The 17616-nt window shown below is 42.7% G+C and overlaps 1 protein-coding gene across 1 annotated transcript in view; it reads right to left on the reverse strand.

Annotated features, from left to right (window-relative positions):
- Positions 1 to 5962: 5962 nt before the first annotated feature.
- The window catches only part of TECTA (tectorin alpha), a 101839-nt gene continuing 90185 nt past the window's right edge, over positions 5963 to 17616 (reverse strand). The window contains exons 18-23 of the mRNA XM_064268940.1: positions 17331 to 17494; positions 16640 to 16888; positions 10529 to 10691; positions 7970 to 8057; positions 6905 to 7021; positions 5963 to 6338 (exon numbers count right to left, since the gene is read on the reverse strand). Coding sequence (XP_064125010.1) covers positions 6238 to 6338; positions 6905 to 7021; positions 7970 to 8057; positions 10529 to 10691; positions 16640 to 16888; positions 17331 to 17494 — 882 coding nt within the window. The 3' untranslated portion in view covers positions 5963 to 6237. The remainder of the gene's footprint in view (positions 6339 to 6904; positions 7022 to 7969; positions 8058 to 10528; positions 10692 to 16639; positions 16889 to 17330; positions 17495 to 17616) is intronic.

The raw sequence follows: 17616 nt of genomic DNA on the forward strand, positions 1-17616 counted from the left end.
GGACAGCACATACCTACTACTTGTTAAAAAACTAATTATTGAATTCCCAATTGTCAGAAATGCCAGACCCCAAGATGTTGTTTCTTTTGATATCAGACAAATACCAAGTCAACAAGATTTCCAATTAACTTTCTTTCTAACCTTTGCTAAGCATTTGCCTTCCCCTCCCCCTCCCTGAGCAGCAGAAAAAAGCAATGCCCTGGAGTTATTTTAATTTATAATATCATATGGTTTCCATCACCCATCTCTCAGTTTGTCATGTTGCGGTGGCTTGCGTGTTGCTATGATGCTGGAAGCTATGCCACCAGTATTTCAAATACCAGAGGCTTACTGATGGTAGACGGGTTTCAGGGGAGCGAACTTACACTGAACCTAAGAATATTTGCATAGAAGTGCAATGTTCTCATTTTACAAATAGGAAAATTAAGGTATTGAGACATCGAGTGATGTATGTTTGAAGCAGTGAATTCGTAGAAGGGTCAGGATCATCTTCTAATTCTTTTGCCTTCTAGGTAATGAACTAAGGGGTCTGTTTGTGTTTAGTTCTGTGGAAATACTTCTCCTTAACACAGATGTTGTTGTTATCATTAGTTGCTCTTGAGTTGGCACTGACTCATGGCAACCTTATGCATAACAGAACAAAATGTTGCCCGGTACTAAAAGACAATGTGATAGTCACCACCTGCTCACCAAAATTTCAGCTTCCTTTCTGGGCACATGGGAAGTTCACACTTCCTGCTTTCTAAAAGTTAGTTACAGCCTTGTGACCTGCTTCGGCCAATGGAAGGATATGTCTACTTCTGGCAGAAGCATGTAAGAGCTGGGTGTGAGTCTTCATGCTCTCATCCCTCGCTGTTGTGAAACCCAAGCCTCATGTCAGGCCAGCAGCATTGAAAGATAATGAAGCCTCCATCAGCCTCCATCCCAGGGAGACCGTGAGGAGCAGAGAGCCCTTGAGTGAGCAAGAAAGAAGCCTTTGTTATTTATCCACTGAGAGAATGGGCTTTTCTGCTCCGGCACCATAACCTAGCATATCCTGATGACAGACAATTTAAGAATGTCAACCTTGTTAGAAAACCAAAGGCTAAGAACAAAATTGCAGTAAGAAAGCATTTAATTTAAAAGCTACATTTTTTTAACTATAGTTTTTAATTTAGTAATGTTTAATGACCTTGACACGGGACTCAATAAAAAGGAGTTATTACCATATACCATACCCCAGTGCTGTCGAAAGGAGTTATTAAGTAGGTAAAATATCATTTCTTCCTTGTATGTTTTTAGTTAAAATTCATCTAAGGAGATCGAGTAAAAAGATAGGTGAGACATTATTGTGATCAACTCATAATCTGATTTTTAGAAACCTAACCCTTAAACCATGTAAATGGAAATAGTATATTAGCTTATGTGAATCTGCTGATCTGGAAGCATGGTATACTCTGGGATTGAGGCGGTTTTCATAGAAGAGAAAAACACGTGCATCACATCAACTTCTGTCCTGTTGAGGAAGAAGAAAGATGTGTCTCACCTAGAATAGATGGTCTGAGGTGGAGCCAAAATGGCAGAGTAGTCAGACACTTCCCACAGTCCCTCTTACAACAAAGACCAGAAAAAACAAGTAAATCAATTATATATGACAATCTAGGAGCTCTGAATATCAAAGGCAAAGTCAAGGAGTCAGACTGAGTAGCAGGGGGAGCAAGAGACAGTTCAGAAGCAGCGAGGAGTTGCCAGACCTGACCCAGTGAGAACCAGCATCCTGCAGGCCGTATCGGCTGGCACTAGTGGTGAGGCAGACAGTGATACTCAGGATGTATTTTCCACATCAGGAGAGACCACGTGGCAGAGGGTCTGCTCAACCCTCCAGAACCAGTGAAAAGTGGAGCTCAATTGGCAAATGATAAGTACATGCGTCTAAGCTACCACACAGATCGAAAAACACCCTTTTGGGTAAAACCTCTCTCCCATTTACCTGCCCCCTCCCCACTCTGCACCAGGTCCTGGGCCAGCTTTAGAGATTGCTGCATTGTCTGGGCCAGAAGTACAGAGAGGGAACAAATTAACAAACAGGGAAAAAATAATCTACCAGCTCCCCCAAGCCAGGAATTCAGGGCAGGCACAGCCCCTTTGCCTAGGCACAGGCATAAGGGGTTCATGGACTTTGAATGCCCTTCACCCCTGCATAGACCTGTGTGGGCCCATTTCAACAGCTCTCATTAGCACAGTATAACAGGATATATACTTAAAGCCTAACTTCAGCTCTATCAGCTATATCGTGCAGTGGCAGGTTCATGACATTTGACACCACTGTGCCCATTAAGCAGGGACCATCCTCACCTACCCACATCAGGGGCCTGAGGATTGGTGGCTCCACCTACACCACCTAGCCACCCAAACAGGGGTCCAAGAATAAGTGGGACTTCCCAGTCCTTACAGCCAACAGCATTGGGTACCCATAGTCTGGCTCCAAAACCCACCCACCTACATGCTCTAGGGAACAGGAACATGCTTTCTCCCCAGACACTCAGGGGCAGCCATCAGTCCCCTACCTTGCTCAGCACTTGACCCTCTACTGCAGTCAGATACCTGTGCCTACACCAGTCACCCCTGTCCAGGACTGTAGGTGAGAGCCTGCACCACACACTTAGTGACTGACTACCTGGACACTTGAGCTGAATCCATACAAGAAAAGTAAATGGACTCCTGGGCTCACATACCTAGTAACAGTTCTAACCACCTGGTGACAGGATGTGAGAACTTCAAAGGCACCAATAGTCAAACTAGCTCACACAAGCAGCCTATTTGGGCATATCAAAACAAAACAAGAAACTAGGACACAGGAAGCAAACATAAAATAAATACATATAGTAACTTATAGATGGCTAGGAGACAATAGTCAATATCAAATCACATAAAGAGGCAGACCACGATGGCTTCAGCAAGCTCCCAAAACAAAGAATCAAGAAATCTTCCAGAGGAAGATAACTTCTTGGAATTACCAGAGGTAGAATACAAAAGATTAATATACAGAACTCTTCAAGAGATCAGGAAGGAGATCAGCAAAATGCAGAACAAGTCAAGGAACACACAAAGCAATAGAGGAAGGAACGTAAGAAGATTATAGAAAAACATAATGACAAATTTAACAGGCTGTAAGAATCCATAGAGAGACAGCAAACAGAAATCCAGAAGATTAACAATAAAATTTCAGAATTAGACAACTCAACAGAAAGTCAGAGGAGTGGAATTGAGGCAATGGAAGTCAGGATTAGTGAGATTGAAGATAAAGCATTTGTCACCAACTTATCTGAGGAAAAATCAGATAAAAGAATTTTTTAAAAATGAAGAAACCTTAAGAATTATGTGAGACTCTATCAAGAGAAATAACCTACGAGTGACAGGAGTGCCTGAACGGGGGGATAACAGAAAATACAGAGACAATTGTTGAAAATTTGTTGACAGAAAATGTCCCTGATATTGTGAAAGATGAAAAGATATCTATCCCAGGTGCTTATCAAGCCCCACACAAGGTAGACCCCCAAAGAAAGTCACTAAGACATAATCAAACTCACCAAAACCAAAGATAAGAGAGAATTTTAAGAGCGACTAAGGATAAATGAAAAGTCATCTACAAAGGAGATTCAGTAAGAATAAGCTCTGACTACTCAGCAGAAACCATGCAGGCAGGAAGGCAATGGATGACATATATAAAAACCTTGAAGGGAAAAAAATTGCCAACCAAGAATTATATACCCAGCAAAACTGTCTCTCAAATACGATGGTGAAATTAGGGCATTTCCAGATAAACAGAAGTTTAGGGAATTTGCAAAAAGCAAACCAAAATTACAAGAAATACTAAAGGGAGTCCTCTGGTTAGAAAATCAATAACATCACATAATAACCCAAAACTAGAACACGGGACAGAGCAACCAGGTATCAAGCCAGATAGGGATGTCACAAAAATAAAAATAGGGAAACAGAAACGTCAGTATGTAAAAGATGACAACATTAAAACAAAAAAGAGAGACTAAAAAATGTATTCATAGATCTTTCATATGGAGAGGAAGTCAAGGCAATATCAAGAAATAAAAGATTGGTTTAAATTTAGAAAAATAGGGGTAAATGTTTAAGGTAAACACAAAGGAAAATAACAATCCTACATAGCAAAATAAAAAACAAGAAAAACATAAAGACTTAGCAAATACAAAATCAACAACAATGAAAAAGAGGAAAAGAAAATAGAGAAAAATGACTCAGCACAGAAAATTAAGTGGAACAAAAAAACTGTCAGCAACACACAAAGACATTAAAATGACAGCACTAAACTCGTATCTATCAATAATTACACTGAATGGACTAAACGCACCAATAAAGAGCCAGAGAGTGGCAGAATGGATTTAAAAAAAAAACAAAAAACATGATCTGTCAATATGCTGCCTACAAGAGACACAGCTTAGACTTAGAGACACAAAAAAACTTAAAGTATGGAAAAAAATATACCAAGCAAACAACAATCAAAACACAGCAGGAGTAGCAATATTAATTTCTGACAAAATAGACTTTAAAGTTAAATCCACCACAAAGGATAAGGAAGGACACTATATAATGATTAAAGGGTCAATACAAGAGGACAAAACCATAATAAATATTTACACGCCCAACGACAGGGCTCCAAAATACATAAACTCTAACAGCATTGAAAAGAGATAAATAGCTCCACAATAATAGTAGACTTCAACACACCACTTTCAGTGAAGGAAAGAACATGCAGAAAGAAGCTCGAAATAAAGACACGGAAGATCTAAGTGCCACAAACAACCAACTTGACCTCATAGTCATACAGAATAGATGGTCTGATTCCGTCATTCACCTCAATGCTCAGCACTTTTCCCCAAAGATCTTAAGATGTCCAAGCAGAAGCAGATGCCTGGTTTTCACCCTCTACCCCAATTGTCCTCTTAGCCACAAAGCGTGTGTGACTAGACTGTTGACCCTCACAGGGGCAGAACCCAAAGAGCTGGGAGCTGGCCACAGCCTCAGTCTTCAGCTGTGCATCTTCAGTCCCACAACGGTGTGATGCTGGTGCCATTTACACAGAAGACTACAGTGATTACATCCACCCCACATTCAAGGGTGCTGTGGGTTTCTGCTCAGCTTTGCACGAGTTCCCGGAAAAATACAAAAACACCGTAAGCTTAAATCCAAAACAACTTCAAAATAAACATGAAGCGGATCTTGCTTTGTTTTCAACCTTAAAAACAGAAGCACTCAAAGAATGAATATACTTAGCAAAGCCTGTATTTTGCTATTAATTGTAGTAAATGTGTGTGTGTGTGTGTGTGTGTACTAACAGAAGAGGATGCTGCCTGCCTTTTCTCTACACAGCACCTTAACGCCTTGGTAATGTTCTGCAAGTCCACAGCAAAGGTAATACAGCAAAATGCATCAGAGCTCTGGCCCCCAGTGCCTACCTAGTCCCCTTGCTGCTGTTTCTCTTCTTCTTCTTTAATCATGGCATTTACTTAGTGCACAAAGCTTAGCATGAATAAGAATGATTCCAGCCACAAGTAATGAGAATAGGTGAATACAAAGTTTATTTAAGCATGAAACACATTAAAAATTATTTGGTTGATTTATAAAAGAGGAGGGATTGGGCTTGAGGGGATGGAGTGGGGAGGGGGTCCCCAGGTCTGCAAACAACATAGAGAATGGCCAGAGCTGCCCCTGCAAGGTGGAAGGGCACAGCGAATGGGGACTAGGTCATCATGAGCAGAAGGGGGCAACACGCGCATATTGTAGATCAGACACTTGCAAACACCATAAAGGTTGCTCAGAGGGAGTCAAGCCTTCCTGTTGTTGCTCTTTGTATGGTTCCCACGGGCCCTCTTTCTGCAAAAACTGTGATCCAGAAACAGCACTGGCCGGACAGATTGCTCTAACCAGAATTATATTCTTTACCGGTTTTTCACATGAACCAAAGTTCCTAGTGATAACTGTTTGGAAACTTTAGACAAGATATACGCTTTTCACAACTGGCTTTTTAGAAGCCCAACTGTGTACTTTGAAAGAGTAGCATGGACTCTCACCCATTTCCAGATCTCTGACTGTTTGAGGCAGGTGGCATCACTTTGCGGTGCTGCACACTTTCAAATAGGTTCCGACTTAAGGGCACACACTTTTTATCCTACGGGGAGCTGAAGTAAGTAAATTACAGTACTTTAGATAGCAACCTTGAGTTATTTATGAGGTTATGCCTGTTGTATAGACAAAATGCCATAATGAAATCTGGGTCATGATGAGAAGAATCATCCAAACTTGAAGTTCAACGGAAGAATTAGAGGCTGTGAACAGAGAGGAAAATAGTAAGTCTTATAAAAAAAAATACCTGTTTGAGAGGAATCAGACACCTTTGCAGTATTCAACTAAATAAAGGAAACTTCATAAAGGGCTAAGAACCACTTTACCCAGAAGGCCCTGACTAAAGCAGCAAAGGAGCAGAATTAACCCAACCTCTACAAGAGTCCTACTAACCTCAGACAAAAAAAAAAAAAAACCTCAGACAGCACCCCGGAAATCATGTGCAACAGGCACTGCAGAAAATGCTATTTGCTGGAGCCGTGTCATCCGAGCCCCAACCACAGCCCAAGTAGACTGGGCTGGCCAGATGAAGGCCGACATATGATCTGTAAATGGCTGAATAACTTATTTTTTTTAATTCATCCTTCATCTTTTATATAAAAGAGCAGGGACCCAAAGGAGAAAAATTAAAATGGTGCTTGAGTTACTGGGACATTTTCTCCACCTTTCCTTCTTAATTTCTGCAAGTTCTCTTTCTCTGGGTAAAAAGCATCCTTATGCCCCAGTGTCTGCTCAGGAAGGGGCCTCTCTGGGGCAGAGGGGCAGCTACCTCGGCAGCTCTTGCCATCCTCCTGCAGAGTTCCTGTCACACAGCTGCACAGAGCTCCATCCACTCGGCTGGTACAGATCTGCTCACAGCCTCCGTTGTCCTCACACCAGTCCAGCCCTGAGAAAGAGCAGGTGGTCAGATCAACTACAGGCAGCTCAACGCTTCACCTCACATCTAAGGGCGGAGAGGAGAGGAAGAAAAGCCCAGTGCTGTGGCGAGTTTTTAAAAGTCAATGAAAGGAACCCTCATCCGTTGCTGGTGGGAATGCAAAATGGTGAAGTGCTGTGGAAAACAGTCTGGAGCTCCTCACAAAGTTAGACAGACACTGCCATATGACCCAGCAAGCCCACTCCTAGGTGTACACCCAGAAGAAGTGAAAACATGAATGCAAACAGTTGTATGCAAACTTGTACACCAATGTTCACTGCAGCACTATTCACAATAGCCAAAGCGGACAACAAAATGCGGTATATATGTACAATGGAATGGTACTCAGTCACGAAGAGAAATGAAGTTCTGATACGTGGACGAACCTTGAAAACATTCTGCTGAGTGAAACAAGTCAGTCACAAAAGGACAAATACTGTGTGATCCCACTTATTTGAAACAGGCAAATGCATTAGTGATTATCAGGGGTGGGAAGGAGGAGGAAAAGGGGCATTATTATTTAAGGATCACTGAGTTTCTGCCAATGGTGGTGGAATAATTTGGAAATAGACACTGGGGATGGTTGCACAACATGCTGAATGTAATTAACGTCATTGAAGTGTACACATAAACATGTTGAACTGGCAAATGTTTTGTTATGTATATTTTTACCACGATAAAACAACTAAAAAAAGGGAAGACAGAAAAAAGTGTGAACTCTAGGCAATAATAGTGCCAAAAAAAAAAAGCCAGTGAAAGTTTTCCTTAAGGAAGAGGGCAGTCCCAGACTAGTATCCTCAACACCAACCTCCTCATTGACCAGATTCACAGGATAGGTGAAACACACCCAAAAGTTGGCTTGCACCTTCAAATCTCATTGCATTAATAATTTATAGCGTGTTTGAGGAACATACATACTTTTCCTCCTAATAGGTCCCACTGAAATGATTTGCTCTTTGGGTTCTTTCCTATAATCTGTGGCAATCCTGGAATTTTGTGGACAACTCTGAAAGACAGAACACCAGAGGGAAAATTTCACACAATTAAGCTGATATCTTATTCTTCACCATATTTCCATCTCCAGAAGAGGCAGTGCCTCCAGTCTCAAACGCTATTGCTGCTCAGATTAATTAGAACCAATGCATTCTTGATCCCCGAGCCCACTGGGACTTGAGGCTTTATGTTGAACAGAATTAAATATATTCTCCACGCTAGAATTAGATTCAAAGGGGCTTTCTGCCCAGCAATGAGGATTGTTTGATCTCATCAGACACGATGTATGCAGCATTATCTGTAAGTAGCTCTGACCATAATTCACATCTTGATTTTGCAGACATAGGGTAACCATAAAGCTGAAATGTTAAACTTAGACACCAGGTACCAGTGGAATCAAATCTTAAGGGCAGAGCCAGGCATGGCGGTGATGTAAGCCTGCCATGGAAGAGACGGCTGGTTTGTCCCCTAGTCCCACAGCCCCTGCAAACCCTTAGGCTCTGGTATAGATCTGGTTGAGCTGTAGGATAGCCCCTGTCTAAAGGACACTTGGATAAACTATATCCAGAGCCCAGGAGTTTGGCTCTATTGTGAAGTAGGGTTTGGCCCAAATGGTCAGTTCAGAGTCAGGGTGCCTGGCTCAGGATGCTCCTTTAGACTCTAGTGCAATGGTTCTCAATTGGGGTAGTTTACCCCCTCCCCTACCCCCCACCCGCAGGGAACGTTTGGCAATCTGGAACCATTTTTCAGGGTTGTGACTGAGGCAGGAGGTGCTACTGTCATTGTGGTATGATGGATCACTTCTATATGGCTTTTCTAGCCATGCTCTTATAACTCCCACCAAAAGACTGGGTGGGACTGTGCAAATAAGGTGCTTTGCTAATAATACAAATAAGGTGCATGGCACCCCCTTCTGGGTTTGGGACCAGGCAAATAAGGTGTATGGAATCCTAACGGTATTTGTCAGTTTTGCCATCCTGCTAGGCTTAAAATGAGCCATCCCAGAGATGAAAATTGGAGAAGCCTTTGGGCAGGAAACTTGCTGACGGAGTGGGGTGCCTCTGCACACTTATTGGTGGAGCTAAAGAGCTTTGTAACACTTTCCTGAGCAGGGCAGAGGCCAGGCCGAGGGGCCAAGAGGCTGGGGGACCAAGGGCCAGGGAGGGGCCTGCCTGTGGGAGAAGAGGCTGTCCTGATCAAAAAAAAGTACTCTGACTCATTCCTCATCCTGAAGTATAACGTATTAAAAAAAAAAAGAACAAAAAACCCATTGCAGTCGAGTCAATTCTGATTCAGAGTGACCCTACAGGACAGAGTAGAACTGCCCCATAGAGTTTCCAAGGAGCAGCTGGCAGATTTGAACTGCTGACCCTTTAGTGAGCAGCTGTAGCACTTAGCCACTACACCACCAGGGTTTCCATATAACCTATTACCCAAAAACCCAGTGCCCTATTACTTCCCTAATAAAAATCTCATAACTGTGAGTATGGTCTGTGAGTTCTGTGTGGCCACTGCAATGAATTATCGAACTCAGCTGAGGAGGAGAGAGTGCCGTGGGAGAGATGGCTGGTGTCAGAATTGGCAAAAACGAGAGAGAAGGCGTGTCTGACCTCCACCTTCTAGGAATCAGCTTTGGGCTGATGCTGATTCTCCTCCCCTCCTAGTGAAGTTAGACGAGGTGGTCCAACATCCCCATCATGCCATTTTTACAGTTGGCCCCATTTATTTTTATAGGCATCTAGTAGGTACAGGCCAGAGATGCTGCTAAACATCCTACAATGCACAGAACAGCCCCCACAACAAAGAATTATTTGGTCCAAAATGTGAATAGTGCTGAGATTTGAGGAACCCTGGTCTAGGGTCAAGCCAATGACCAAGTGACATTTCAGGGATGTAGAAAGGGAGTAAATGGACATCGTTCCAACATGTTCTCACTCTCTTATTGTTGTTACTGTTGTTAGCCGCCATCAAGATGGCCCCCAACTCGTGGTGACCCTATGCACAATAGAACAAAAGGCTGCCATTTTGCCATCCCCATGATTGGTTGTGGATTGGACTGTTGTGATCTATAGGATTTTCACTGGTGGATTTTCGGAAGTAGATCTCCAGGCCTTTCCTCCTAGTCCATCTTAGTCTGGAAGTGCCACTGAAACCTGTTCAGCACAATAAAAAAAAAAAACTGACAGGTGGGTGGTGGTGTGCCTGAGATGCACTGGCCTGGAATTGAACTCCAGTCTCCCACATGTCCCCATTCTCTCCTTATCGTCCCACAAAAGATGACTTCCCACTCCTAAGGATCTGAGAATGATTCCAATCCAACCACTTCCAGGTGCTTAAACAAAAACCAAACCCATTCCTGTCGAGTCCATTCCCTGCTTAAAGGCCTTTAAAGCCATATGCACTCTGGCATTCATGACCCCCATGCTGGGAAAACTGGAGCAGTGAGAACTAAGGTTAGAGCTTGATTTTTACACTCTCACTTACTATTTTGCAGGACTGTTTTTCTGTGTCGCAGAGTGACACTGCACAGTGAAGGTGAACTTCATCATAATCCCCGATGAACTTGAAGACAGTGACGTGAAAACGACAGGTTAGGGAGACACCGTTCTCTTCGATGACAATGGTGTTATCTTTAATATTCTGACACCTATTCAGAAAAAAAAAAGTGTAATATTTGCTTCACATTTTTTTCCTTTTACACTTTAATCCTCATCTTCATTTCAAAATTTCATATAAAACCATCATAAACGTCCTTGTATTTCAAATGCCTCTGCGTTTGAAAATAACTGCTGGACAGTATGGCATTGTCAGTTATTATCACTCCTTTGTATTATCAGAGTTTGTTTTGAAAGCACCACATACAGTCGCAAATTAGTATCCTACCTGCAACCCCAAAACAAAATGACTGCAGGGACCACTCTCAATTTCCCAACACCTTAGTTTCTCATTCCACCCCCTCATCATGCTGTGTTTTCCTGATATCAATTTAACAAACAAAAGATTAGTGCCCACTTCTTCAGTACTTTCTTCAGTTAATTACTAATTTTGGGAGGGGCCTCTGATTCAAGGCCTATTGGGAGGTCTTCCCACGCGTTAAAATAGGTAGGAGGTGGAGCGGAAGGAGCGGCCAAGGAGGAGCTGTGGACTTGTTCTGATGGAGCTGATCGCCTCTTCTCTCAACTCCCTCTCATCCTTGTGGCATTGAGCCAACTGGTAATGGCGGCGCTTCCTCAAGCACAGATATCTTGCCTCAGCTGCTTACAGCTCCCCAAATGTGTCACAGTCTCATGCCCGCTGTCCTTGCATGTACTACATCTCCCACCTAGCAGGCCTTTCTGCTGTTCTTCTTATGTGTAAATCCTGCTCTTTCTTCAGCATCTGGCTATGGGTCCTCCTCCTTTATAAATGTCCCCTAGTCATGCCCGAACCATAAGGTTTTCATAAGATTGACTAATTTTCAGAAATAGATCACCAGGCCTTTCTTCATAGTCTTCACAGTCCGGAAGCTGTGCTGAAACCTGTCCACCATGCGTGACCCTGCTGATCTGTGAAATACTGTTGGCATAGCTTCTGGCATCATAGCAATGCACAAGCCACCACAATATGACAAAACTGACAGGTGGGTGGTAGAAACCCTCAATGAGATGGATTGACACAATAGCCAAAACAATGTACTCAAGCATACCAACGATCGTGGACACGACGCAGGACTGGGCAACGTTTCGTTCTGTTAGACATAAGGTCGCCATGAGTGGGAGCCAACTTGATGACAACTGACAACAATAACAAGATGCCCTGACCAGGCTGGACCAGGTGGTTTTTCCTGGATTTGCCAACAGCACCTTGTTGAGCTCCTTGAGAGCAGGAGCGAAGTTGTAATCCCCACTGTGTCTCCGGTATGCTACATGCCACATAAACACATTGCCATTGAGTCGATTCTGTCTCATAGTGACCCTATAGGACAGAGCAGAACTGCCTGATAGGTTTTCAAGGAGAGGCTGGTGTATTCGAACTGCCAACCTTTTGGTTAGCAGTGGCAGCTCTTAACCACTGCACCACCAGGGCTTTGTAGTAGGTATTTAAAAATCTTTGTTGGGTGGATAAATGAATTAATTGTCCTTGGCCAATGGATGGCCCATTAGAGCTAAAAAGCTCTTTAAAATGATAAATACAAAAAGGGTGTCTCTTTTTCTTATTTCCCTAATCCACAGGATTAAATAGCTTAGTGATAAGGAATATTAAAAACCCAAGTTATCCTTCAGCACTCTCACACTTATTAAGTTTTGTAATTAGTCTTCTAGGCAAAATACAAGTTGCTCTTAAATGCTTTGAAACAAGAACCTACATGCCATACATTTCCTTGTCATTGCCATTCACTTGGGTAATCTAAATTGGTCCACCGGTTCTTCAACCTTCACAGCCCTTCCCTCTTAATCAGACCACCAGCTCTCTTGCAGAGAGATGATTTGAGGTTTAGGCATTAGAAAAGCAGAAGGGAGGGAGAAAGGGAGGAGCAGGTCTCAGGGAACACAGGCTGCCTGGATACCAGCCTTACAGACAGCAAACAAGCCAAGCACTTGAGCCCTTTGCCCACTAACACAGGAACACCTGTCCTTTCCTCTGGTCTAGGCCCATGGAGAAAAACGAGAAGTGACGTGCATGTCCCCAGACTTCTGAACCACTGTGGAAGCTGGTGCCATTTCTGCCCTCCCATTGCTGGGGAGGAGCAACTGACCCCCCAAAACGCTGAAGTGGCACATTTTGCAGCTCATTCCTTCAGGGCTCTCACAGAGGGTCTCACTGCATTGAGCATCAATTTTCCCATAAACTCACTGGAAAAACAATAACCATGTCCCTCCATGAAAGGTCAGGAAGACCGATGAATTAGAATTCTCCCACAAAACGAAATCACTTCACACCCAACAATAGCTTAATTTACAGGAATTTATTCAGACCCTGGGGTGAGCTGAGATTTATGAACATGCTCGCTAACTTGCCCTCTTTCTCTGGGTCAAGTCTATTAAATGCCACTTAAAAAATGCTAAATGCCATGGTGTCCTTCAAAGGAATCCTAAGCCCTATAATCTGGGTTTGCATTTGTATAGTGGCCCCTATCTTACTTAGCCCTTTTACCCTGGGAAATGAATATGATAAGATGGGAAGACACATGGGAAAAAAGGGGAACTGTGACTTTAACCCAACCCTCTAGGCTGGTAAATCACCTAAGCAGTCTTTAGGCCCTTCGCTTTACCAATTCAGAGAAGTCAATGCTCTTTGGAAGAAGACTCCATAACACACCTCAGCTACGTGGGCCATGCCTAGTCATTCAGGCAGCCAGTGTGTCCCAACACCTATAATGGACTCTTTCTCTGTCCCTTGCTAGTTGGGTGGTCTTCGGTGAGTTGTGTACCTAACCTCTCTGTGCCTGTTTCATCTCCAAAATAGTGGATGTCTATGGTTTGTCTGCCCAGAACTACACCCTTCCTCATTTGGAGATCCATTCCTCTTCTTCCCAGCCATAAAGCTCAGGTGTTGTTGTTGTTAGTCGCCATGAGTTGCTTCCAACTCATGGCGACCCCAGGTGTGTAGGGTAGAACCGCATTAAATAGGGTTTTCAAGGTCGTGAAATTTCAGAAGCAGATCACCAGGCCTTACATCTAAGGCACCTCTGGGTGGGTTTGAACCTCCAACCTTTTGGTTAGTAGTTCAGCACTTGACCATTTCTGCCACCCAGGGACTCACTCCAAAAGCTCAGGACAAAAATCCATTGCCATCAAGTTGATTCTGACTCATAGCAACCCTACAGGACTGCCCCAGAGGGTTTCCAAGGCTATAAATCTTTATGGGAACAGACTGTCATATCTTTCTCCCTCAGAGTGGCTAGTGAATTCAAACTGCAGACCTTTAGGTTAACAGCCGAGCACTTTAACTACTGTGCCACCAGGTGGAGGCTGCTAATTTCAGTATCTATGGCACTTCCTACCCACTGGAGCAGTGGGCACATGCACTCCTGTGATTTAGTCTGTAACCATGAAATGCCTTGTTTTTGCTTAAGTTATTCTGGCTTGGTCTGTACCACTGATAATAGAATTCTGATTAATATAGCCAGCTGCTTTAGGAATTATTGTATTGGGGTGATGGACATGTTCTGAAATTAGATTATGGTGCTATTGCATTCCTCTGTAAATTTACAAAAATCACTGAATTTTATACTTAAAACAAGTGAATTTTATGTTATGTAAATTTTATCCCACTAAAGCTCTTAAAACAATTATTGTAAATTCTGTAATAAATTCTGCTTGACATAATCAGTAAATGTTCAAAGAAAAGAAAATAAATTATTATTGTTGTTTGTTCTATAGTCTTTTCTTCTCTTTCATTCATTCATTCAGTAATTTTCACAGAGTAATTGCCATGTTTCAGGAACACTAGGTGCTGAGCACATAAAAAACAGTTGCCGTACAGTTGACTCCGACTCACGGTGACTCCATGTGTGTCAGGGTAGACTTGTGCTCCATAGGGTTTTCAATGGCTGTTTGTTTTTTTTTTCCATTAAAAAACTTTCATTGGTCGGGGGGGAAGCATATATACATATTACTGTGGTTTAAGTGAAAGTTTACAACTCACATCAGTTTCTCATACGAAAACTTATATACACATTGTTATGTGACCCTAGTTGCTCTCCCTATAATGTGACAGCACACTCCTCCTTTCCACCTTGTATACCCCATGTCCATTCAACCAGCTCCTGTCCCCCCCGCCTTCTCATCTCACCTCTGGACAGGAGCTGCCCACTTTGTCTCATGTGTCTACTTGAGCTAAGAAACACACTCCTCACCAGTATCCTTTTATGTCTTATAATCCAGTCTAATCTTTGTCTGAAGAGTTGGCTTTGGAAATGGTTTTAGTTTTGGGCTAACAAGAGAGTCTAGGGGCCATGTCCTCTGGGGTCCCTCCAGTCTCAGTCAGACCATTAAGTCTTGTCTTTTTACTAGAATTTGAGTTCTGCACCCCACTTTTCTCCTGCTCCATCAGGGACTCTGTTGTGTTCCCTGTCAGGGCAGTCATTGGTGGTAGCTAGGCACCATCTAGTTCTTCTGGTCTTAGGCTGATGAAGTCTCTGGTTGATGTGGCCCTTTCTGTCTCTTGGGCTCATATTTTCCTTGTGTCTTTGGTGTTCTTCATTCTCCTTTGCTCCAGGTAGGTTAAGACCAATTGATATATCTTAGATGGCCGCTTGCTACCTTTTAAGACCCCAGACACCACCCACCAAAGTGGGATGCAGCACATTTTCTTAATAAACTTTGTTATGTCAATTGACCTAGATGTCCCCTGAAACCATGGTCCCCAGATCCCCACCCCTGCTACTCTGTCCCTTGAAATGTTTGGTTCCATTTAGGAGACTTCTTAGCTTTTGGTTTAGTCCAGTTGTGCTGACTTCTCCTGTATTGTGCGTTTTCATTCCCTTCACCTAATTCTTGTCTATTATCTAGTTAGTGAATACCCCCTCTCCCACCCCACCCTTGTAACCATCAGAATGTGTTTTCTTCTGTGTTTAAACCTTTTCTTGAGTTCTTATGATAGTGGTCTCATACAATGTTTGTCCTTTTGCGACTGACTAATTTCACTCAGCATAATGCCTTCCAGGTTCCTCTATGTTATCAGATATTTCACAGAGTCATCATTCTTTATTGTTGCATAGTATTCCATTGTGTGAATATACCATAATTTGTTTATCCATTCAGTCACTGATGGGCACCTAGGTTGTTTCCATCTTTTTGTTATTGTAAACAGTGCTGCAATGAACATGGGTGTGCATATATCTATTCCTATGAGGGCTCTTATTTCTCTAGGATATACGCCAAGGAGTGGGATTGCTGGATCGTATGGTAGCTCTATTTCCAGTTTCTTAAGGAAGCGCCAAATCAATTTCCAAAGTGGTTGCACCATTTTACATTCCCACCAGCAGTGTGTAAGTGTTCCAGTCACTCCACAACAATGGCTGATTTTTTAGAAGTCAGTCTCCAGGCCTTTCTTCCGAGATGCCTCTGGGTGGACTTAAACTTCAAATTTTTCAGTTAGCAGTCCAGCATTTTAACCATTTGTACCACCCAGGGACTCTGCTGGGCATATAGCCAACAGTGCTCATGGAACTCACAGGTTATTATTCTAATTTCTTTTTTTCATATTGATAAGTGTCCTATTCGCCAACTTTTAGTTATTCTCATTGCATTCTTTCATTTGCATATGCTCCACATTCCTGTCAATTGAAATTCAAAGTAGGCAGGACAGAACCCCTTCCTTGATTACATTAAGAACGAAGCATCTCGTAGTTACCACCACCCGGACTTGGGGACCTACCACTATGTTGTAAGCTTCTTGGTCTCACAAATACTCAGCCTTCTCATCTGTAAAATGGGGCTTATAATATCTGCCTCATATGTCATTATGAGAATTAGATGCATAAATGGATGCAGAATGCTGGCATTTTAGATTGTTGACAAATATTAGTTCCCATCTCCTTCCCTAAAAATTGATGCAGTCAAATATTATACTAAGATGCCTGAGGCTGTCTTCTAATAGGAGGCTACTCACCCTCCTTCAATGATGAAGTATCGCAGCTTATCATTGGGGTCACGGGAAGGGGTGGCGTAGCATTTGTTCAGCGTTAGGATCAAATGTGTAGCGTCAGCTCCAACCACAAAGACCCCTACATACAACACATCTCGAGTCGTCAAAACTACTTCCCCCTGGCGGTAAGGATGTTTATAGGAGGCATTTTTGTAGAGCGCCATCTTGGTAGTGAAGCTGCCTTCTTGGGTTGGAACTGTCAGGTTAATGACACTAAAAAGGAAATAATTATAAGTCAGGGAACCCCAAACAAATGTATTTAGTCAATTGCCTACCATTTTTTATGTTGAAACTGCAGAGGGAAGGCAAAGCAGGAAGTAGTAAAATCTAAGGCTGCCCTGTCCGATAAGATAGTCATTAGCCACATGCTTTAAAGTAAATTAAATATTAAAAATTCAATTCTTCAGCCCCAGTATCCACATTTCGAGTGCTCAATAGCCACACGCAGCTACTGTATTGGATAGTGCATCTACAGAGAGTTTCTTATCATCATAGAAAGTGCTATGGAAGTGTTTGTCTAAGGCATTATGGTTCATGAAATACGAATTATTTTTTGCCTAGTGCCTCAAAGACAAATGCTAGCAATCTTGATTATGCTAACCTTACCTGTCAAGGAAAAGGCAAAGTAATGTATAAACCCTACGAGGTACTTCACCTTAGCATAGGTTTCACAACAGAATCTAAGGAGATCTTGATATCCAGTTCGTAAGCACATGAAAACTCCACACTGATTGTCCGGTCCCTGGTGATGATGTTGCCAGTGTTGTTCGCGCTTTCAATCCAGATTGTGTTTTTGTAGATGATATGAGTGCCATTGGACTGTGGAGCAAAGGAAGATCAGAAATCATTAAATCTGGGAGTGAGTATGTGGCTGGCATTTCAAGTCCACAGCCCTGAAAGAGAAGAAATGGCTTCATTCCATATGTAACCCAGAAAAAAAT

Source organism: Loxodonta africana, chromosome 15 (genome assembly GCF_030014295.1).
Source record: "Loxodonta africana isolate mLoxAfr1 chromosome 15, mLoxAfr1.hap2, whole genome shotgun sequence".
Classification (NCBI taxonomy): domain Eukaryota; kingdom Metazoa; phylum Chordata; class Mammalia; order Proboscidea; family Elephantidae; genus Loxodonta; species Loxodonta africana.